This window comes from Polychytrium aggregatum, assembly GCF_025602895.1.
Source record: "Polychytrium aggregatum strain JEL109 chromosome Unknown BJ171scaffold_10, whole genome shotgun sequence".
NCBI classification, from domain to species: domain Eukaryota; kingdom Fungi; phylum Chytridiomycota; class Chytridiomycetes; order Polychytriales; genus Polychytrium; species Polychytrium aggregatum.
Window position 1 is genome coordinate 569784 of NW_026516212.1, and position 21612 is coordinate 591395.

The following is a 21612-nucleotide window of genomic DNA, read 5'->3' on the forward strand; positions in this document are numbered from 1 at the left end:
CCTTTGATCCGTCAAGCCATCCTCGTGTGCTCCAAGTCGTTTGTGGGTCATGTCTTGCTCCCGATTCCAAGCCCCTGTTGGGCTCTCATTTCTTGCCTCTCTTTACGGTATCGTGCTTGCAAGCGCTCTTTTTTTTGGGGGGGGGAAGGGTGGCCGCTTCCTTCCACCAGTAACCCGGCACCTGGTGCCGTATCGAGCCCTCAGTACTTTCCATCCCAGCCGTCGCTTGCTTGCTGCCGGCCTTGGTTTGCTCGTCTGTCTATCTGTTCGTCTATCTGTTCGTCTATCTGTTTGTCTGTTTGTCGATTGATCCTCGCTAAACTAGCGCTCTAGTCCAGTTCCTCCTTCATTCCAGTATTCTTCTCGTTGCTCTTTTCTCTCTTCCCATCATCATTCCGCCACTGGCGATCCGGTGCTCGGTTGCTCCATCCCTCCCTCTTCCTTCAGCAGGATATGCTTTCTCTGCCCTCCACCACTTGCACTCAACAGAGGGATGTTGGCGTTGCAGAGCCCTTCATCTGTTTCGCTCCCTGCCAGAGCTATATCAATCCCGCTGTGTATGCCATTGCGGCTCTTTGCATCTGGACAACATCATAGAATGCCTTCCTTCGGGGCGCGGTGGACGGTCGATATGAGACCGGGTGATGTTTATCCAGCGCAAGTTGGATGCGTCGTTAGGAGCTCGCCTGGCCTGGCAATGCGACGCCGCTGTGGAATAGGGGGGGGGCTTCGTTCTTGATCGATCGGATGATGCTCAACAGTCCAGCCAAGCGATGCATTCTTCTCCTCGGACGCATCGAGCCGTGTCCACTGCAGACCAGAAACCGACACAGCAATACAATGCCATAATACGGACGGTGGTCGCAGACGCAATCACATACACAAAAGCAACGCCGTTATATTTTAGTGCGATAATGGCATCGAGGGTCTCCTCCTCTCATGCCATGGATGATCGACAAGAGAGGGTTGTTCGGAAGCTCTCATCGGATGGGGATGGTACAATCGGGGCCAGTTTACAGCAGACGCCAGAGCTTGCACTGCCAACGAGTTAGACCTGGCGACGAATCATAGCGTCGCGAGCGGGGCCAACGCCGATCCATTCAACTGCAGCAGCGAGGCAAACAGATTGCGCGCAGTGTTAGAGGCCGCTAGGTTTCAAAAGAGGTGCGGTTATGCAGCTACAGAAGCCACGACGCCGTCAGCGAGTGCGACATGGAAATGGCCACCCACCTGGAGTCTCCAGAATCTCCTCGACCTTCTTGATGTAGAGCTGAGCATTCAACGGGAGCGCTTCGAAGGTTCTGCAAGCAGAGATGTCCTGCTTCCATCCGGGGAGGGTAATGTACTCGACATCAACCTTGCTCAGGAGCGTGAGATCGGCTGCAAAGCAGAGGGAGCCCTGATGGTGAGCACACGACGCAGGGTACACTCGGATTGTAAAAGTCGGCGGTGTGCCGTCAAGCAAAGCACATTACCAGGGAAGCTGTCGAGCTTCTTGCCCTCGTAGTGGTAGGCCACGGCAACCTTGATCTCAGGAAGCTGGTCGAGAACGTCGAGCTTGGTGATGTTGAGGGTGGTGTAGCCATTGATCATGCACGAGTACTTCATCACGACAAGATCAAGCCAGCCACAGCGGCGGCGGCGGCCGGTGGTAACGCCGTATTCGACACCGACGGACTGCAGATGGTTGCCAATGTCCTGCGGGCGGTCCAAGCAATGTCACAGAGTGAGGATGTGTTGTTTGCAGAGGGCCCATGCTGCACGAGCGGGGCAGTCAGGCATTGTGCTGGTGGCTGGAATCAGAGCTTACATCCAGGAGCTCGGTGGGGAAGGGGCCAGCGCCGACACGGGTGGTGTAGGCCTTGACGACACCAATGACCTTGTCGATCTTGGTGGGAGGAATACCAAGACCGGTGCAGACGCCACCAACGGTGGTGCTCGAGGACGTGACAAAGGGGTAGGTGCCTGCACCAGCGCATCGAGATGAGGTCAGCGTCGTCGCATTTGGGAATCGAGGCACCGCACAAGTTTCGCCCAAAAGCCCAGGGCAGAGGCTGAGGGCTTTGCTGATGCCACAGGATCAGCTCGGCACACGGACGAGGCACTCACCGAAATCAAGATCAAGCATGAGAGCGTTGGCACCCTCGACCAGGACACGCTTCTTCTCGGCAAGGGCCTTGTGGATGTATGGGATGGTGTCGATGACATACGGACGGATACGGGCGGCAAGTTGCTAAACGATCGAATGCAGCGGGAACCAGGCGTCAGCAATCGTGAGCAAAGAGACCAGGAGCAGTGGAGCCGTATTCAAGAAAGGCCAAACAGCCTCTGCAGTCCAGCAGTCACAGCAACGCCGGCGCTGCCTATGAGATCGGACGACAGCACAGAAACCAAAAAGCACCTTCAGCTTAGCCAGCTCTTGATCAGCGTCGTGTTCAAAGTTGCCGTAGCGTTTCTGCTTGTTGGCGAGGGTAGTTCGATACTTGGCCTCAAACTCCTCCCAGTTGTAGAGGTGGTGGACACGCAGACCCGAGCGCGACGACTTGGACGAGTAGGTCGGTCCGATGCCCTTGCGGGTAGTGCCGAGACTGGAGCCGCCGAGCTCGGCCTCGCGGAGGCCATCGACGACCTGATGGAAGTCAAAGACAAGATGGGCACGGTCGGAGACAAAAAGACGGCCATCGGCATTCAGGCCTGGGTCCCGGCGGATGAGAAGGTGTCCGAGAAGAGGACGTGTCAGCATCCAGAGTCAAGAAGGCATAGGGCCGCATCGCAACGGCCGCTGAGGCAGCGGAAGCGAGGGCACGGTTCAAACAGAGTCATACACCCAGACAGCGCAGCTGCAGGCGGGTCGATGGATGCACGCGGCTTGCAGACCACGTACCCTTCTTTTCGTTGTTCTCCAGTTCCGAGAAGAACGAGGGGAGATGGACGACAACGCCGTTGCCGATCACCGAGACGCAGTTGGGGTTTACAAGACCCGAAGGCAGGAGATGAAAGTCAAACTTGGCTCCGTTGGCGACAATGGTGTGGCCGGCGTTGTTTCCGCCCTATACAAGCAAGCCCATTGCGAAGGAGCGAGTGAGCACGGGCTGGCCTCTTCTCCTCGGGGACGAGAGCGAGCGTTGTGTGTGTCGCGGAGCCAGAGCCAGAGCCAGAGCCAGAGCCAGAGCCAGAGCCAGACGGATCAAAGCGCTCGAGGGACGCGCAAGACAGCCGATAGACTGCCCGGGGAAACGAAGATGCAGACGGATGCATGCGGCCAGCGACGGCACCACGAAGGCCGCGGGACGTTTGCCCTGGCAAGCCCGGCGGGGATATGCAGCAAACTTACAGCACAGCGGGCAACGACATCGGCATCGGAGGCGAGAACATCGACGAGCTTTCCCTTGCCTTCATCACCCCACTGAGCACCCATAACCACAGTGGCACCTCCATTTCTCAGGGATGCCATGTTGACGACGACGACGACAGCGGCAGCGACGGCGGCGACAATGCGAGCTTGTTCGTATCCAAGAATCGACCATTTTTTTCCTGCCTGAGCAGGCCCGTGGCGCTCCGGGGCCTTTATACCCGGCATCCGGCGTTTGCCTTTTTTTTCGGGATGGCGACCCGCTGCTGGCCGCAATCAGGGCGGCTGCGCAGCCGGCGCGTGGCCGCAGTTGCTGTGTGCGCAGCGCGGCTGTGTGCGGCAGGCTCGCAGCCACACTCTGGCTGCATGCGCGCGTGTGCGCCGCCATTGTCTGCCTTGATGCGTGTGTGTGTGTGCTGCCGGGCCGCGTCTCGCCGTGCTCTCGCCGTGCTCTCGCCGTGCTCTCGCCGTGCTCTCGCCCTCGCGGCGCTCTCCCCGGGCGTTCTCGGAACAGCCGCCAATGCCACGTGAGCGATAGTGCCCTCACGTGTCCGCGCTGCTGCGCCCCGTGCTCACAAATTCTCCCATTGGGCTGCGCCATGCCGAGTCAACGGCGCCCTGATTGGCTGCGGCCAGGTATAAATCGCTGCGCGCTCGCGATTCCCCTTTGACCACCTACTACTGATAGTGCCATCTATTCACTACGCATCGCAGATCCCCGTGCGATGCGGCAGGGGAAACGGTGGCCAGAGCAGATCTCGGTTCCTCTCATTGGCATGAGCCTCGGCCCTGAAATGTCAACATATAGTTACCGATACATCCCGAGCGGAGGGAGCATGGGAGCGGACGGGTCGCGGCCCGATGTGTCTGGCGTGGACGTGATGCACGATCGATCAGTCGCAGACGAGCCCGATGGCGCTGAGTCTCGGTCGCGACGCTGCGATGATGCTGGGACGTGCTGATAAGTGCTGAGAAGTGTCGATGCAGGCCGATCGCAGTATCTGACAATCGCAGCTGCACCGTAGCCGCACGGTGAAAGCTTCATCATACTGATCATCGGCGTACGGCTGGCGAGCTATCAGAGCGCCAATCCAGGCCACCATACCCGTGAGAGCCGCGACGGCCAGCACCAGCCAAACAGGGCTTCATTTCCGTTTCGTTCGTGGTGGAGCGTTGGGTGTCGTTCGTTGCTCCAGTAGTGGCCACGTGATCGCATCAATATGTCTGCTTTTGGCGGCGCCGGCCCAGCCGATCTGTCCTCTGGTTCCAGGCAGATCTGTTCCAGACAGCCCTCCCAGCACCAGCAATCAAGTGCGATACGCGAGCCGGCAGCAGCAGCAGTGTCAACGGCAGCGGATACGTCGACGACATCAGGGAACCATGGCACTCTGGGAAGGTAGGGCCCGCAGCTCGAGGTGTCCTTTGGGCCTGTTCCGAACCTCCTGGCTGTCGCCCTCGCTGATCAGCTCCCGATGGCCTTCCCGATAGACATTGCGATCCCCTCCGTCGAGACGGTTACCTTTGGCGAATTACAGGGCAAGCTTGGTATGCATCCTGGCCAACGGGCCTGTCAATTTTACTGCTTGCTCGATGACGCGGCCTCCGTCTTGGGATGGGCTGGTCCGTCAGCAGGAACTGGACACTGCAAACCAGCGATCAACCTAACGCTCCTCGGCCGGCACGTCCCGAACATCACTCTCTGCCCCCTGCCAACACATCGCTACAGTCCAGGCCAGTGGACCCAACGACGCTTCACTCGAAGACTATGCTCGAAGAGATGTATGTGACTCCTGCAGCGCTTCGGCTGCCTCTTCGATTGGCGCTTCGACCAGCGTTTTGATGGCGTTGCTGGAGCGAGTCCTGATTCGCTCTTCTGTCGCCGTTCTGCTCCAGGGCATGTTCTATCCCCATATCATCGTGCCGTACACTTACCAGCGGCACGAGAAAGGGGCCATTCCCCCGATTCGCAACAGAAAGGTGCTCGCACGCAACCTAGAATCTGACGACAGCGACAATTCCGACCTCGAAAGGTAGCGATCATTCGCACCGGCGATGCTCCCTCACGGGCCCGGGCCACAATTTCGCATCGACTCGATCGAGGATCGCCCCGGCTGCAGTCCCGCTATTCGCATGGCGACAAGCCAGACTTCTTGTCGACTGATCTGTACGATGCGTTTTTTACCTACGAATCGTCCTCGGCGACAGAGCCGGTGCCCATTCTCTTGCCCAGATCGGATCAAATATCTATCTCTATCTCGACAGTTTCATTCTTCCGACCATTCGATCGCTGATCGGCGAGGTAGGCCATTCAGCGGCAATCAGACCTCCCAGGCGGCCGCCGGATTTATGGATCAGATCAAACTTGGTCGATTATGGCTCACCGAATCGAGTATTCTCCCCTCCCCAGACTCTGGGTTATTATCAGGGACTATCAGACTCGCTGAACCAGTCTCCTGTCCGCGCACTTGCTTGGCATCCCTACAAGCAACTGTTTGCTATTGCGCATCGAGAAAACAGTATCCATCTTTTCGATCTGACAAACGGAGGTGTGGCCCTTGACCGATGCAGAATCTCAATCACATTCCGATAATACCCGCAATCATCGTCGCCGCACTCTGCTCCTATCGATTCTGCGAATCCAAAGCTCCCCACTAATGGACTCTACCTCCCTCGTCAACGCCTCCACTTTTCCAATGCTATCCCGAACCGCGAATCGTCAAAACGCCATCCAATTCTTCTGGATCTCAGTCTGGATTCCCGAGAGCAACACGGGACTGACACACGAAGCCCAGTATGAGGTTACCTGTATGGAGTGGAACCCGCACTCGGGCATGCTTTTGGCTGTCGCTGTCCGGTAGGTCCCGTCGACGAAGCATTGTACCCCTGCGTTGCCTGAATAGCTCGACGATATGATGCCGAAAGAGCAGGAGAGCAGTATCGGACGAGTCACTCGCCCCCCCCGCCATGGGTTGCAGCTGTCGTTCCAGGAGATTCCCGTCAGCTTCTTCCGCTACTCATCGGCTGACCAATCCCATCTCGCGAACACGCACAGAGGTGGCGTGCTGCTGTGGAAAATTGGCAACTGCCATTCCGCCGATGACGAAAGTGCGGAGCCGTCCCGGGCATCCAAGCGAAAGTCGCACACGTGCGAGTTTCTGAGTGCTCCCGGGCTCGAGTACGTCTCCACCTTGACGTGGTCAAGCGATGGACGGTACTTGGTTGCAGGATCGGGCGCAAAGGACCTTATCGTCATCTGGGATACCCTGGGACTCGAGCGCGACTTTGACGGCAAGCCAGTCCCGATCTACCTGCGCAAGTTCCGAGGACAGTGCACCAAAGTGCTCAAGTGGAGTCCGGACGGAAACTATCTGTTGCAGATCTGTGGGCAAGTACTCATTGCGATGACCGCCTCCGTTGTGAGCCGGCTGGTCGCCAGAATGACTGTCGCCGTATTGGGCCGCCAATGCCAGGATGTGCTTGCATAATGCAGTGGCTTGTGCATCAAGCTAACGACCTCTATCTTGTCAGATCGTCCATCTTGAGAATATGGGAGACACACACATGGGAATGTGTCAACATCAACTTGACTTCTCCGGCCCAGGTACGTGACGTAAATCTGCCATATCTGCGCCGACAGGCCGCCTGAGCACGGCGAATCTGTAGCCTGCTTTTATTTCTCACCCTGCCGCTATCCATCGCATCAGTCCGCCGCCTGGATGCCCGACAGCAAGACCATCATCTTTGCCCTGCAAGGCAGCCATTCGATCTTCAACATCAAGCTCAATCGCGACCCTCCGTCGCTCGGTAAGGGACGCATCCGTGGTCCCATGGTCTATGGCTACCGCAGCTCTATGGTCTATGACTACCTCAGCTCTTCTTTGGTCATTGCTGATATGCGGCTCTTGTCATTGCGTGTCCCTGCTCCAATCTCAACCAGATATCCGTGATCTAAAGCCTCAGCGTCTGCCAAGGAGGTCTGCACCGATCCTGCCTGGTCGGGAGATGGTGACGTAAGTTGGTTCGATGACCGCTGTCGGTCCGGCCGAGGGTCCAAAATATCGTCAAAGTCTCGTGGCCACATCCGATCCTGACAAACATTCTCCATGTGTTTCGCCCGACATTCAGAGTCGGTGGCCCCATCAAGAGTCTTGCTGTCGATCCAAAAGGCCGCCGTCTGATCGTCATATTCGACCACGAGGAACTCGGCTCGGAGCTGCTTGCGCTGCTGTCGATAGAGGAGAAGCCCCTGCCTCAGTTTACACCCATGTAGGTTTCCTTGTCCATGCAGCATTGTCCTCCGTCTTGTGACTTGTTGTTGGATGCCAGTCTCGTGCACTACTGCTTGGTATGCTGCCTTCCGATGTCGCTGTCGTTCCGTCTTCCTAATGCGATCCTCTGCTTCCGGTGTCATCGCACGGCACAATCACACGGCACCCCAATCCCACCACAATCCCACCACAATCCAACCACAATCCCACCACAATCCAACCACAATCTCTCACTCCAACGCGACTGGTGCTGTTTGCCGATCCTCGCTGTTCAGCGGCTTGATTCGCGGCCCCCACTGGCAGCCGGGCACTCTGCAGCCTCAAGCCGATGCCGGCCTCAGCAACCGCGTCCTTCCCGAGGCCGTCTCGGTGCAGTTTGCTGCCCAGTTTACTTCGGGTGCCCTCGCCAGCATCGTCTGGAAGAACGGCAAGATCGGCTTCTTGCCATGTTCGTTCTAGCCACACACACACCAACGCCCTTCATTGGTCGGCGGAGATCGGCCCGCTGCGCAATACACGTGATCAATTTTCTTTTATGTTTTTTCTTGGCCTGGGGGCTCCGTCGCGCCGATCAGCGAAAGTGCCAACCCAGCAGCCCAGCAGACCAGCCCAGCGTAGACCCGTGCCCAACAGCCTTGGTCCTGGTTCGTTGGCATATTGGACGCTCAACAGCGCCCCACATTCACGGCCCTGCGCTCCGCACATCGTCCGGCATACGAGGCTCTCTTCCAAACCGACACACAGTCGCAAAGCTCTCGACGGCAGGATACGCCGCATCAGCCAGTCCTCCGTGCCCAGCTCCGTTTCCAACGCGCCGCTCCCATAGATCTCCGGTCAGCACGATCCGCAACTTGATTGCACACCTGTGCTGTCGCATCCACGAAGGCTTGCCGGTCAGAGCCAGACCGTCGGAAAGCTTGCTTCTATTAGTTTCAAGCACCTGTCAGCTATACGACGACATCTCCATCATTCGACAATATTCCTTGCCATGTGCGCTGACGCCAACGACTCACTGTCGGGGTTGGCTTTCCTGCTTGCACCCGCAATTCGAGGTCTCTTGGCCTCCGAGCATCATCCAGGCCACTGCATTCCAAAGCAGCACCGTGTGCTCCTTGAGTCAGCCCTCGCCTCCAGCTCGTCTGCATCTGCTTCTGAAACGACGCATGCCGTGCTCAAGACTGTTTCGGAGCTGATGCTCCTTCGTCCGTGCATGCTTGGACAAATCACACATCTGTTCAGGCCCATACTCATCGACCTGGTTGCGCGCTGGCTTCTTGCGGTCGATATTCCCATTCATTGGCAGCATGCCGGAGGGCTTTGTCCTGCTCATCCCTGGATCGAATACCCGACTCATAGGCATTCGCCATCCGGCTCGGCCCAGAAGGACGATCAGAACGACAGCCAAAAGCACCAATATCTTCACGAGGCTGTTGATGTGAAGCAGTCTCCGAAGCACGACTCTGATGGCAATATCCTCTCCTCAACTTCACACACCCGACCGTCGGACCTGGACCTTCCGTCACGATCTGAAATGCTTGCCGCCGCAATTTCATTCCTCTTGCCCGGTACCCCCCAGATTCATCGGTAAGCCAACTCCTCTGCTTCTGGTGGATGCACTCTAAAACCCAGGACATCGATCTGGGCTGCCATTGTAATCGTGGATCGTATCTGTGACTCGGCATGGTCGCCATTGAGCGGCTCGCAGGCGAAATCACCGACTCAGCATCCGCACTTACCAATGCTCATTCATACTTGTCCTATTTTATATGCAGCTATGTTGCACCCCTTCTCTCTGGAATCCCCGGGGCATTTGCGACTCTCTCGGGCAAAGTTGCCTGCCATGCAGATGCAGATGCAGGAGCGAGCCCATGCCTCGCCAAGAGGCTTTTCCAGCTCGTGAGGGCGCTGTACCGCATCGTTCACCATTCGCCTTCCGATTTTGGTTCGCTGTTTGAGTGGCAGCCGTACTACTTGTTTCTCAAGTACCCTGACACGCATATCCAAATCTACGTCGCCGAGACACTTGCCACGGTCCTTGGCATGGCCGACACTGATCGCCAAAAGCTCGTGGAGCCTATCCTCGCTGATGCTCAAGACGACTCGATCCGCTTGATAAGGTGAGGTGTGATGCAATATCCACGATCGCGGGTCCACGGCGATCCATCACTTGCGAGATCTTGGCTGCGCCATTCCTAACCCTGCCAGCGTCTTTTCCCTGTGTGGTATGCAGGCTTCTGGAGCAGGAGCACGATTTGCGGGCCCAGGCCGAAATGTTTCGTCCACCCGCCCATGATCCCAGCGACCCTGAGGCAGCGTCCGCCCAGTTTGTAACCCACGCTGATCTCTGCAAGTTTACAGTCGACCTATGCGGCGTCCTCCTGCCAACGGCGTCACTCGATCCATCGCCGCCCGTGACATCGCCAGATACCGCAGACACCGACCGGCTTGTCCTGACGCCGACGACTCGCCGGAACCTCCATAGCATGGGCCTGGCGCTTTCCCTGGGATCGCCGATCTTGCTCGAAGGCGGTCCAGGGACCGGCAAGACGTCATTGGTCGAAGAGGCCAGTCGGATGACTGGGCTTTCGGGTAGGTCTCTGCCTCTTAATCTTGATGCAGTTGGCGCTGCCGGTTTCATTCCCACTGTGTCGGCCGGAGAAAGCTGAGCGTCCGACAAGTAACGGCCATGCAACTGTGGGGCATCTGGATCCGTTGCCTGGGATGCCCAGGGCTTCCACGCAACCGCAACCGTCGTCGTGCATGCACTTACATGGATGTCGTCCCTCTGTTTGTTCAATAACACTAGATCTTCTCAAGATCCATCTCGGAGACCAGACTGACAGCAAGGTGCTCTTGGGAACCTATGTGTGCACCTCCACCCCGGGCAGCTTCCGCTGGCAGCCCGGCGTCCTTACCACCGCTGTCAGCGAAGGACGTTGGGTGCTGATTGAAGACATTGATCTCGCGCCCATGGAAGTTGTCTCGGTCCTGATCCCGCTGCTTGAGACACGCCATCTCTTCATTCCGAGCCGTGGCGAGAAGTTCAAGGCCAAGGAGGGCTTCCAGCTCTTCGCCACCCGCACCATCTTTCCCTCAAAGTCTGGCGGCGGCCGACGGGTGAAGGCCGATGCCATTGGCGATAATCTCTGGACCAAGCTCAAAGTCCATCCACTTCCCATCAGCGAGATCACTTTTATCCTGGAGACGCGATTTCCGTCCCTTCGTGAATTCATCCCTGGTGTGATCCAGTCGTTCGAAGCTATGTCCAAGTTCTACGGCGAAACCGTGGGCATCGGACGCTACCTTTCCTTCCGGGACCTGCTCAAATGGTGCCGCCGCATGAGTGTGCTCTATCCCTCGATCTCACCGGATACGATCGTCAGTGGCGAAATGAATATGCAGTTCCGCGAGGATCTGCTACGGGAGGGCACCGACTGCTTTGCAGGCATGATTGGCCGGCGCTCGATTGTCGACTCGGTTTTCGCCCAGCTTGGGGCTGCCCTTGGCATTCCACAGCATCGGATCGACTTTTACATTGAGCACTATGCCCCAAGCATATCGACCACCGAACAGCGCATCGTCGTCGGCCGCGGTGCTGTCTCTGTGGCGAACAATGTGACCACGACCGTCCAACAGCGGATTCGCCTGGCGCGCCCCTTTGCCGAGACTCGACATGCCCTTAAGCTCTTGGAGCGCCTCACTGTCTGTACACTTTTGAACGAGCCGACGTTGCTGGTGGGCGAGACCGGCACCGGCAAAACCTCTGTCGTCCAGCATCTGGCGACACTCTGCGGCCGCAAGCTCGTTGTCGTGAACATGAGTCAGCAAAGCGATAGTAGCGACTTGCTTGGAGGATTCAAGCCCGTTGACGCCAAGATGCTGGCCAGCCCAATCAAAGAGGAGTTTGAAGCACTGTTTGCCCACACATTCTCGATCAAGAACAACCAGCCTTTCCTTGACAGCATCAACAAAGCCTATGCCCGAAAGAACTGGGATATGCTCCTCATGGGCTTCCAGAGTGCCGTCAAGATGGCCGAGAAGCTCTTTGAGAAGCAGCGTGCTCAGTCCAACGCCGAAGGCGACCGCACTAGCTCCCCGACCAGCACCAGCGCTGAAGTTACAGATCCTCAGCCACCCTTGTCAAAGAAGGCGAAAAAGAACAAGCCAAAGAAGCAGCTCGATGAAGGCCTTCAGCTTGCGTGGGAGCGCTTTAGCATCAATGTCAGCCAGTTCGCCGCCCAGCGCGACCAGATCCAGCGTCAATTTTTGTTCATGTTTGTGGAAGGTGCGCTCGTGAAGGCCATCAAGGAGGGTCACTGGGTACTCTTGGACGAAATCAACCTGGCTACATCGGAAACACTTGAGTGTCTCAGCGGCCTTCTCCAAAATGCAAGTGGCAGCCTGCTGCTTCTTGAGCGAGGCGACACCAAGCCCATTGATCGCCACGAAGGATTCCGACTGTTTGCATGCATGAATCCTGCCAATGACGCCGGCAAGCGCGATCTGCCTCCAGGCTTACGATCCCGATTTACCGAGTTTTGGGTTGACAGCCCGGACTCGGATCCGTTGGACCTGCAAATGATTGTCCGTCAGTATCTGAAAGACCACCTTGTCCCCGGCGACATGATCGTCACCGATCTTGCCGAGTTCTACCAAGCTGCAAAGCTTGCAAGCGACAACAAGCTCTACGATGGGGCAGGTCATCGTGTCCACCTCTCCATCCGTACCCTTTCGCGGGCGTTGACCTATGGTGTCCACGCCGCCGCTGTCTATGGCCTGCGTCGCGGATTGTACGAAGGCATCCACATGACCTTTGGCACCCAGCTCGGCAAGGAGAGCAAGCGTGTCATGGAGACCCTGATTGATGAGCACTTGCTGAAGAGCGTCCGCAACCGCGACGCCTTTCTCCGCCAAGTTCCGCGCGCACCGAGCGGCGGAGGCGACGGCGGCTTGAATCACGTCCTCTTCGAAAGCTTCTGGCTTGAAAAGGGCAACCTCGAAATCCCCGACTCTATCCCAGAATACGTTCTCACTCCCTCGGTGGAGTCCAACTTGCGCAATCTGGCCCGAGCTGTCATGAGTCAAAAGTACCCGGTCCTGATTCAAGGTCCCACCAGCGCCGGCAAAACCAGTATGATCGAGTATCTCGCCAAACGAACAGGGCACCGCTTTGTCCGCATCAACAATCACGACCACACCGATCTACAGGAGTATCTCGGCAGCTATGTCCCTGATCGAGACGGAAAGCTTGTGTTTCGAGAGGTACGACTCGGGGTTGGTGCGCAGGGCTCGAGTTCGAGTGCGCGATCGATTGAGGCAACCTCGTCGCCATTGGCTTTCGGCTAAGCGTGCGGTCGCCTGCATCACTCTCTTGAACGGGCCCATCGATTCCTTCCGATCGACACTCGCTCTGAGTTTGGATCATCTCTGGCGATCCCTCACGGGCGGTGGCTTCCCATTTGCTTTCCTGCGCTTACCTTTGTCTTTGGGTGCCTTTCGATCGACAGGGTGCCTTGGTCGAAGCGCTGCGTCGTGGCTACTGGATTGTTCTGGACGAGCTCAATCTGGCGCCGTCCGATGTACTTGAGGCCCTTAACCGACTCTTGGATGATAATCGTGAGCTGCTCATACCAGAGACCCAGGAGATTGTTCGGCCACATCCCCATTTCATGCTCTTTGCGACCCAGAATCCACCCGGCTTGTACGGAGGCCGCAAAGTCCTTTCGCGTGCGTTCCGCAATCGTTTCTTGGAGCTTCACTTTGACGACATCCCTGAAGCCGAGTTGACAACGATTCTTGAGCAGCGATGTCGCATCGCCCCTTCATATGCCGTCAAGTTGGTTGCGGCCTATCGCGAGCTCATGGCATCCCGGGTCAAGAGCCGGGTCTTTGAAGGAAAGCATGGCTTTGTCACATTGCGCGATCTTTTCCGCTGGGCTTTGCGAGAAGCTGTGGGCTACGAGGAACTCGCCCGTAACGGATTCATGATCCTTGGCGAGCGCTGCCGACAGAACGACGAGAAGGAAGTTGTGCGTCAAGCCATCGAAAAGGTCATGAAGGTGAAACTCAGCATGGACGAATACTACGAAGCCGAGTTTTCCCGCATCCATTCTGCGCACCTGAACAAGGGCCAAAGTTTCGGTGACGGGGTCGTTTGGACCAGAGCGATGAAGAAACTTGTCGTTATGGTTATGGCATGTATCAGCAACAAGGAACCCACGCTTCTGGTCGGTGAAACAGGCTGCGGCAAGACTACGGTTTGTGAACTGCTGGCGCGGGCCTCTGGCCGCGATCTGGTAATGGTCAATGCGCACCAGCACAGCGAGACAAGCGATTTCCTCGGCAGCCAGCGGCCCGTCCGTGGCCGAGACGTCATTGAACGCGAGGTTAGGGGAATCCTGAACTCTGCCGCCGAAGCCTATCCGGACCTCGGGCTGGATATCGGTGCTGGCAGCATGGAAGATCTCATCAGCCAGTTCGAAGGTTTCTTCAGCCGCCAGACTGATGGTGGACCGGCTGACGAATCAATCTCTGCAGCCCTTGGGCGCCTCCAAACGCTCAAGCCAAGAGTCAAGGCTCTCTTTGAGTGGCATGACGGCCCCCTCGTCCAGGCTATGAAGAAGGGCCGGTTTTTCCTCCTCGATGAAATCTCCCTTGCCGACGACTCGGTCCTTGAGCGCCTCAACTCGGTGCTTGAGCCTTCTCGCTTACTTGTTCTAGCCGAGAAAGGCTGCGACTCGGATGGCGTTGGCGTCGAAGAGATCTACGGCTCCGAGGGCTTTGAGTTTTTGGCGACGATGAATCCCGGCGGAGACTATGGCAAGAAGGAGCTGTCTCCGGCCCTCCGAAACCGCTTCACCGAGATATGGGTTCCTTCAGTAACCGATCAGGACGACTTGAAGGCTATCATAACGAGCAAACTGGGACCACAGGCGGGGCTCTCTGAGGATCAAACTGTCGCCGACGCTCTGTTGGAGTTTATCGACTCTTTCTCTCAATGGATTCACCGACCACGCGAGACCGTCGTCAGTATGCGCGACATTCTGGCTTGGGTCCAGTTCATGAACGTTTCTGGTGAGTTTGCTGGTACTCGACGATCCACCGCGATGTTGTGCCTCACCTTGGAGGGTATTGCAATTCAAGCTGCAGCAATCTTCCATATAGCTAACAGCTCCATGTTCTCCCTCTTTTCGCATGCTGATCGATGCGGTCGCCGTGCCATCCGGCTGATTCCGTAGCCCCCAACATTGGCTGGCCAAGTGCGTTTGTGAACGGCGGCGAAATGGTGATTGTCGACGGAATCGGCGTCAATCCGCTGTATGGCATCTCCGGCGGCGGCGAAACCTCGATCGAGCTGAGGAAACTCTGCCTCGAGAAGCTGCGCGGGCTTGTCAACATGACCCGAGGCCAGCTCATCGAATCGTCTACATTTGTCGACTCGACCGATCGCTGGGGTATCGAACCCTTTGCCATCTCCATGGGCCCTCACTCGCCCAAGCCAGTCCAGTTCGCCATGAAGGCACCCACGACGATGAACAACTGCAAGCGAGTCCTACGGGCGCTCCAGCTGAGCAAGCCGATTCTGCTCGAAGGTTCCCCAGGCGTCGGCAAGACTTCGCTCATTTCGTCGCTGGCAAGTGTCACAGGCCACAATCTTGTCCGAATCAACCTCTCCGAGCAGACAGATTTGATGGATCTCTTTGGAAGTGACCTGCCCGTGGAGGGAGGAAGTGGCGGAGAGTTTGCATGGCGAGATGGACCCTTCCTTCGAGCCATGCAAATGGGAGACTGGGTTTTGCTGGACGAACTCAATCTCGCCAGCCAGCAAGTTCTCGAAGGCCTCAACGCCTGTCTCGATCATCGTGCGGCTGTCTACATCCCCGAGCTTGATCGAACGTTCGAGTGTCGCCCTGGATTCCGAGTCTTTGCTGCTCAGAATCCACAGTACCAGGGCGGTGGCCGCAAGGGCCTTCCAAAGTCGTTTGTCAATCGCTTCACCCAGGTCTACGTTGAGGCCCTGACCATGGATGATCTCCACATGATCACCTGTAGCCTCAACCCCGATATCGACCCGGCGATTCTCAAGAAAATGATTGCCTTCAACGGCCGGATCCAAGACGAGGTTGTAGAACGCTGCCTCTGGGGCTGGAAGGGCGGCCCATGGGAGTTCAACCTCCGCGATGTTTTGCGCTGGGTCGAGTTGATGAAGAGCACCGGCCCTGGGGTCCGACCCAACATCTCGCATCCTGGCGAGTATTTGGAGATGGTGTTCTCGCATCGCATGCGCACCATTCCTGATCGCGAACGCGTTCGCAGCATTTACCAAGAGTATTTTGGCGAGCTCCCCGAACAAAGCCAGCGCAAGCCGTCATGGTCCATATCGCCCGATTGGATCCAAGTGGGGCATGCCTTCCTTCCTCGCCACCGACATCGCGGACGAAGCGGCCAAGTATCGACCGATCATCTGCTCGCGCTGCATGATATCGCCTGTCCACTCGAGAGCGTGATGAAGGCTGTCGAAATGGGATGGATGACGCTGCTGACCGGGCCCACGGCCAGCGGCAAAACCAGTCTGGTTCGCTGGCTAGCCGCCGTGACCGGGCACCGCCTCGAAGAGTTCGCCATGAACAGCGGCGTCGATACCGTCGAGCTGCTTGGTGGCTTTGAGCAAGCTGATCTGAAGCGCCGGGCCGAAGGGGTGCTCTCAAGCCTGTCACAGTCGATCGAGGGCGTGCTGCGGTGTCTGCTCGCCATGGGGGCTCACGATTCCGCCGCAGTGGACGCCGCTCGGCAGCTCCACGCCGATTGGGACTCTCTACGGTCGCAAGGCGATGACGGACGTCTGGATGGATCATTCGTCCTTTCGGTAATCGCAAGTCTGGAGTCTGTCGTCAACCAACTCTCACTGGACCTGGCCGCCTCGGGCCTGCCAACAATTCCTGGCATCCGCGGAGCTCTTGAGCAGTACCAAATGCTCTCCCAGCTCGGCGTCCACGGAGCTTTCGAGTGGATCGATGGCACCCTCCTGAGGGCAATGGAAAATGGGCACTGGGTCATGATCGACAATGTCAATTTCTGCCCGGCCAGCGTGCTCGACCGTCTCAATCCCCTACTCGAGCCCAACGGCGTTCTCCTCATCAGCGAGCGCGGCCTGATCAACGACGAAGTCAAGGTCGTCAAGCCCCATCCGGACTTTAGGATCTTCATGACGATGGATCCCAAGTTCGGAGAAGTCTCCCGAGCAATGCGAAATCGCGCGGTGGAGATCAGTTTGATGAGCTTCAACTGGGCCGAGACCGACGTGAGCTCCGAACGGCATGCCCATACTGGCGCAGACGTACTTACGATCCTCAATTCTCTTGGCCTGCCTGGCGAATCGCTCCCTCGACTGGTTCACAAGACCCATGGCTCTGTTGCGGACAGCATCTCCGCGTTAGGCCTCCCGGCCAATATGGCTCCGGATCCTAAGGACTTGGTGACCTTTGGGCACTTTGTTGTTGAAAATGTCCAGCGCGGCATCGCTCTTCAAGATGCCCTCGAGAACGCTGTCCGCGATGTCTACCTCAATCCACGAGGCGATGTATTGGACGTGGACCAGTGTCTGATTACTCTCCGGCCGCTCTTTGCAGATGCCCAGTCCGCTCAAATGCTGTCCCTCGGTCGGTGGCCTCACCAACCTGCAGGAGCAATCCTGGTGGACGAATCGCACCTGGGTCGCGTTTCCGTGGATGGTGCACACTGCTTGCACTCGATGCTTTCAGACACCTCGATCCCGCGTGGAACGACGCTGGTCGAGGCTGCAGGCTGGTACTTTGTTGAGCACACGTCGCTCCAGGACCTCGCCACTCGAAAAGCCTGGCTCCGATACGTTGGAGGCCTTGCGCCCCAGTCCTACATGGCGGAATTTTTGTTCAAGCAACTCGAGTACGAATTCACGCCTGGAAGTCTCCTTGACGATATTGTCAGACTTGAGCAGCGCACTGCTGAGGCGTGCAGCCTCCAAGCGTCGCTTTGCTCGGCACAGGTTCGTTCCGCATCGCCCTGTGGCGAATGCTTTAGCCAGACCGAGTCCGAGCCCCACAACAAGGCGTCGGGATGCGGGAGTGCTTGAGAAGGTGTCCAGTGGCTCTGCGTCTCATTCTGTCTCTATCACTCTCCCGTGTTTAGCCGGTTGATTTGCGCGGGAACAGTGTTCTGTGGAAGCGACTGCTCAAGGGGTCAGACCAAGTTCATCTCTATGAATACGGACTCGAGCTGCTGCATATTTTCCGGCACGTTCGTTTCCGCCGATTCGTTGAAGAGCGTGTCTATCAAGCGAGTCGGACAATCAAAATCGGCGACCTGTCGGTGGTGCAAAGGTCGTATGCGCTGAGCAGCGGACGCATCACCGAGTCTCAGCTTGGGCACGAGATCGTCCGTCATCTGCATCCTCTATTTTTGTACGTGGGCGATATGCTCTTGGCCATGGTCGAGCATTGCCGCTCATCCATTTCTCAAGCGGTAAGTCTACAAGGAATCCCCAGCTTTCCTTGTGCCGATCAACCGCGCGTTCACACGGGGAGTGGTGTTGGTTCGTCAGGTATGAACCGGCGATTCTAAGCAGTCCGTGTCCAACTTTCCAGATGCTCGAACATATGCGACTTATTCTCGATCGCTATGATAGCCTCTGGCTATCGGTGCAAAGTCGGGATGTGGATTTCTCGAGTCTCAGCATCTGCATCAAGCGGCTGAACAAGGCTCTGGCTAAGGCCGGTGTGATTGCCAACCCCCAAGAAGATCCACTTCAGCGACGTTTGCACCAGGTGGTGGATGCTGCCGCGCGGACGCTCAAGCTCGACTCGGCGCAGTCCAACTCGGCGATATGGCGGCACTGTCGCGTGTCGACCCTGCGATACCAAGACCTGGCCGACACCGAGAGCAAGTTGGTGTCCCTCGACAGACGATTCGACCTTGTGCATCAGCCCCTGGAAGGTACTGAGCTGAGTCCCCTGGATTTTCCACCATTCTGCGCCAGCGCGTTTGCTTGCTTGGAGTTCGACTGTGACTAAACTGTCGTTTTTGCCCTCATTGCTTCTATTGCCTTCGCTCTCAGACTGGATCCTTCACCATTCGCTCATACTCGATGAAGCGATAAAATCGTCGATTGTCGAAGGTATCTCCACGCTCTATTATCTCAACGAAGCACCTCAGTCGGAGCAAGAACAACTCCTGAGGGTCCTCGAGTCTGTTCATGAGGTAGGCCATTTATTTCGTGCCCTCTAATCGAAACGGGTTGTTGTGCCAGAGTGCATCAGCAGCTTGGATTCGGGTGAAATTTTGTGCTTATCCGCCGCTCCGCCTTACAGCAAATCCAGGCCAAGGTCGAAAAGGATGCCAACGATCTGGAAATGCGTCGCCCTCAAATGTCAGTCACTACAGCCGATGATACGGTCCTCAAGTCGCTCTACCCTGTTCCGATCCCCTGGCTTGTGGAAATGTCTCCCAGACTTGCGCAGCTGGGAGTGCTGCCGGTGCACGATGGATCTGCCTTGTTCAGGGAAGCCCAGTATGTTGGCATACTCTTTGAACTCGCGGAAGGAAGCAAAAGCATCGATGAAATCAAAGTAAGCAAAGCAGCTGATCGAGCCGAACCAGACTGGACCGATACGGTATCGCCTGCCACTACTATCCGAACTCTGACCCTGCATCTTTGGTTCAGTCCACACTATTGCAGCTTGTTCCGGATCTGTCTCGGTACCTTGCTGCATCTTTGGCCGACACAACTCGCTCCCCTGTGAGCTTGGAGGCTTGGCAGCGGCTGATCTGGATATGTGATTCAAAAAGTCTGGCCATAACAGGTATACTTCTTGCCTCTCTATTATCCCTCGCTTGATCTGGCCAGGCAGGTTGCCGGAGGCACCAGCATCATAGCCATTGCGTAGTGTTCTGGGTCACTGCAGTTTGCGCATTCACAATCCTCTCATATCCATGGTGTGCTCTGTGACAAGCGGTATCGATGAACACCCGTCCGTCGTGCCCAACTAACGTATGGCTGGTGCCCAATATCGCAATCGCACAGATGATGGATTGGTGCCATTCCTCCGGGCTATCCTCCAAGATGTTGTTTACAAGTGGAGTAGCGCCCTTTGGCACAATGCCACAAGTGTTTGGCTGAACCAGATTCGTAACCCAAGAATTGGCTCTGGACTCAATGGAGATGCCGTCGCGCTTATGCTTGTGGATGCTGACTCGAAGGTTCGTACCTGGACACTGATGCGCGCATCTCAGTGGCCTGTTGGTGATGGAACTGGCGGCAGCGTCGCTCCCAGGCGCTTCATGATCAACCAGCGCCAGCTCTGATATGGGATGACTTTCTTTCACAGACCTCGGCCCGAAGCCCCCTTGGCCCAAGCATCCTTTGCCAGGGTTTCAATACCGCCTTCTTTGTTCATTTGCTGTAAGACAGTTGCCTGTCGTGAATCATAAGACCGCTTGATCACGGCGTCCTCGTGCCATGGATGCATTTGCAGGTCGCTCTGATAGTGTGCTCTCTGTAATCTTATTTCATTCGAATGTGCTCTTTGTCGCGGTATCTGATGCCTCTGTACGCATTATCTTGTATAGCTCCTCCCTGTCGTCCACGCCCATTTACTCCTTTGTCGCAAAGCGACTGCAAGCCCAACAGCTCTTGGCTCACGCTTCGTCGTCGATGTACGGGCGCGACTTGTCGAGTGAGCGTGCATCGCTGCTCCTTGTTCTTATCTCCTCGGTAATCCATGTAAGTTCTCAAGCTGCATACACGTGCCAATGCTCTCGGTGTCATTGCCACGCGAAAGGTGCTCGGCCCTCATTGCCACAGCTTCCAGGGGACGATTCGCCGCTCGTCGCTTGTTGCATTGGCGCCGCTAATTGTTTATCCCACGAAAACGACCATGTCATCACCGGCATTTCAGTACCTTGAAGCACGATATCAAGGTGATCGACCATCTTTCGCTGAGATTGTCCTGCAGAAACTCCGAACGGCTCGGACCAGTCTGCGAACCGGCGAAGCACCCGTCATGATGGTCGCTGACTCGCTCTCTGAGCTTGCCGGCCATCCCTCGGCCTCCGTCGACACCCCGTATCTCTGCAAATCGCTTGAGCAGCTGCAGTTGGCAGTCCCCGAGCCAAGTCTCGACAAAGGCAAGGCCGCGTCCAGCAAGGCCTGGATATACCTGGGTCTGGCCATGCTCCGGGCATACGTGCCCGAGGTCCCAGTCGACCCCGCCGCTGCCCCCGCGGTCAAGTATCGTTTCGCCGCCGAGAGCCTCGCCCGGATCGAAAGTGACATTCAAGTGCGCTTCAATATGGAACAGCTTTGCACCGGAAACAAGTCGAACCCAGCAATCGAGCGCCTTGTCGCCACGCGTCGGGAGCTCCAAGAGCTTCAGACCAAACTCTCGGCTCGCATTTCCTTGCGCCCGGAGCACTCGCAGATACTCGAGATCTTCAGTGACCTCAGAGTACTCTCGACCAGCGCCCTCTCAGACAACTCCATTCTGTCACTTCTCGCGGCATTCGACTCGGCCGATGCCCTGGAGGTCGAGAATGCACTCCAGCGCGAGTTGTCACTGCAGGAAACTCTAGCAGCGTACCTCGAGCGAATGGAGGCCAAGTACCCTCTGTACCGTGATATCTTGCAGCCGGTGTATGTGGCCGTCCAGCAAATCCGCTTGGGCCTGAAACTGCTCGTCAGCGACATCAACTGCTCCGATGTCCACCTGACAGACCGTGCCTTCTCCTCGCTCTTGTGCTTTGTTGGAGATGATCTGTCGTCGACCAACGGAGTCGCTCCTGTCATCGAAGGCTCGCTACGTAGCATCCGTCGCAACATCCAGATCTCCCAGGGTCAATCCGACAAGAAGGGCAAAGTCCATGTCCAAGCCATCCTGGCGCTAATGCGTAGAGTTCTTTCGTCCTCGCTGATCCGAGGTGCACCGGGCAAGCCCATGCTCTCGGCCGCTCATGCACTCA

The 21612-nt window shown here is 57.0% G+C and overlaps 3 protein-coding genes across 3 annotated transcripts; 2 read left to right on the top strand and 1 right to left on the bottom strand.

The window, feature by feature from the left end:
- Positions 1-873: 873 nt before the first annotated feature.
- BJ171DRAFT_457116 (putative ADE12-adenylosuccinate synthetase) lies at positions 874-3519 on the bottom strand. The gene is made up of 8 exons (XM_053108335.1): positions 3335-3519; positions 2885-3050; positions 2402-2694; positions 2110-2233; positions 1811-1965; positions 1476-1698; positions 1231-1380; positions 874-1104 (listed from the first exon to the last, which is right to left on the bottom strand). The coding sequence occupies exons 1-8, from the start codon at positions 3452-3454 to the stop codon at positions 1049-1051; spliced, it is 1287 nt and encodes a 428-aa protein (XP_052968745.1). The 5' UTR covers positions 3455-3519; the 3' UTR covers positions 874-1048.
- Positions 3520-4571: 1052 nt separating this feature from the next.
- BJ171DRAFT_16244 (WD40-repeat-containing domain protein) lies at positions 4572-8156 on the top strand. Its single transcript, XM_053105882.1, has 13 exons — positions 4572-4748; positions 4841-4897; positions 5079-5131; positions 5246-5382; positions 5558-5651; positions 5760-5898; positions 6101-6206; positions 6405-6737; positions 6881-6953; positions 7057-7156; positions 7290-7362; positions 7478-7618; positions 7896-8156. Exons 1-13 carry the CDS (start codon positions 4733-4735, stop codon positions 8077-8079), a joined length of 1506 nt encoding a protein of 501 aa, XP_052968746.1. The 5' UTR covers positions 4572-4732; the 3' UTR covers positions 8080-8156.
- Positions 8157-8247: 91 nt separating this feature from the next.
- Positions 8248-21505, top strand: BJ171DRAFT_609789 (P-loop containing nucleoside triphosphate hydrolase protein). The gene is made up of 17 exons (XM_053115264.1): positions 8248-9204; positions 9393-9737; positions 9851-10209; positions 10427-11677; positions 11744-12882; positions 13128-14694; positions 14859-17644; positions 17788-18120; positions 18243-18591; positions 18713-18855; positions 18966-19223; positions 19319-19457; positions 19679-19854; positions 19983-20056; positions 20224-20377; positions 20553-21286; positions 21403-21505. The coding sequence occupies exons 1-17, from the start codon at positions 8609-8611 to the stop codon at positions 21404-21406; spliced, it is 10407 nt and encodes a 3468-aa protein (XP_052968747.1). The 5' UTR covers positions 8248-8608; the 3' UTR covers positions 21407-21505.
- Positions 21506-21612: the final 107 nt, after the last annotated feature.

What these genes read in the sequence shown, in the direction of transcription:
- BJ171DRAFT_457116 (XM_053108335.1), bottom strand. Translation starts at nt 3,454, where the DNA reads ATGGCATCCCTGAGAAATGGAGGTGCCACTGTGGTTATGGGTGCTCAG. An exon ending in GAAGCTCGACAGCTTCCCTG is followed by an intron (nt 1,381 to 1,475) that starts GTAATGTGCTTT and finishes TCTGCTTTGCAG; the next exon opens with CCGATCTCACGCTCCTGAGC. An exon ending in GGAGATTCTGGAGACTCCAG is followed by an intron (nt 1,105 to 1,230) that starts GTGGGTGGCCAT and finishes TCGCTGCTGCAG; the next exon opens with TTGAATGGATCGGCGTTGGC.
- BJ171DRAFT_16244 (XM_053105882.1), top strand. An exon ending in TATCTGTTGCAGATCTGTGG is followed by an intron (nt 6,738 to 6,880) that starts GCAAGTACTCAT and finishes CTATCTTGTCAG; the next exon opens with ATCGTCCATCTTGAGAATAT. An exon ending in CTGCCTCAGTTTACACCCAT is followed by an intron (nt 7,619 to 7,895) that starts GTAGGTTTCCTT and finishes CTCGCTGTTCAG; the next exon opens with CGGCTTGATTCGCGGCCCCC.
- BJ171DRAFT_609789 (XM_053115264.1), top strand. Translation starts at nt 8,609, where the DNA reads ATGTGCGCTGACGCCAACGACTCACTGTCGGGGTTGGCTTTCCTGCTT. An exon ending in GAAAGCTTGTGTTTCGAGAG is followed by an intron (nt 12,883 to 13,127) that starts GTACGACTCGGG and finishes TTCGATCGACAG; the next exon opens with GGTGCCTTGGTCGAAGCGCT. An exon ending in TCCTCGAGTCTGTTCATGAG is followed by an intron (nt 18,856 to 18,965) that starts GTAGGCCATTTA and finishes TCCGCCTTACAG; the next exon opens with CAAATCCAGGCCAAGGTCGA.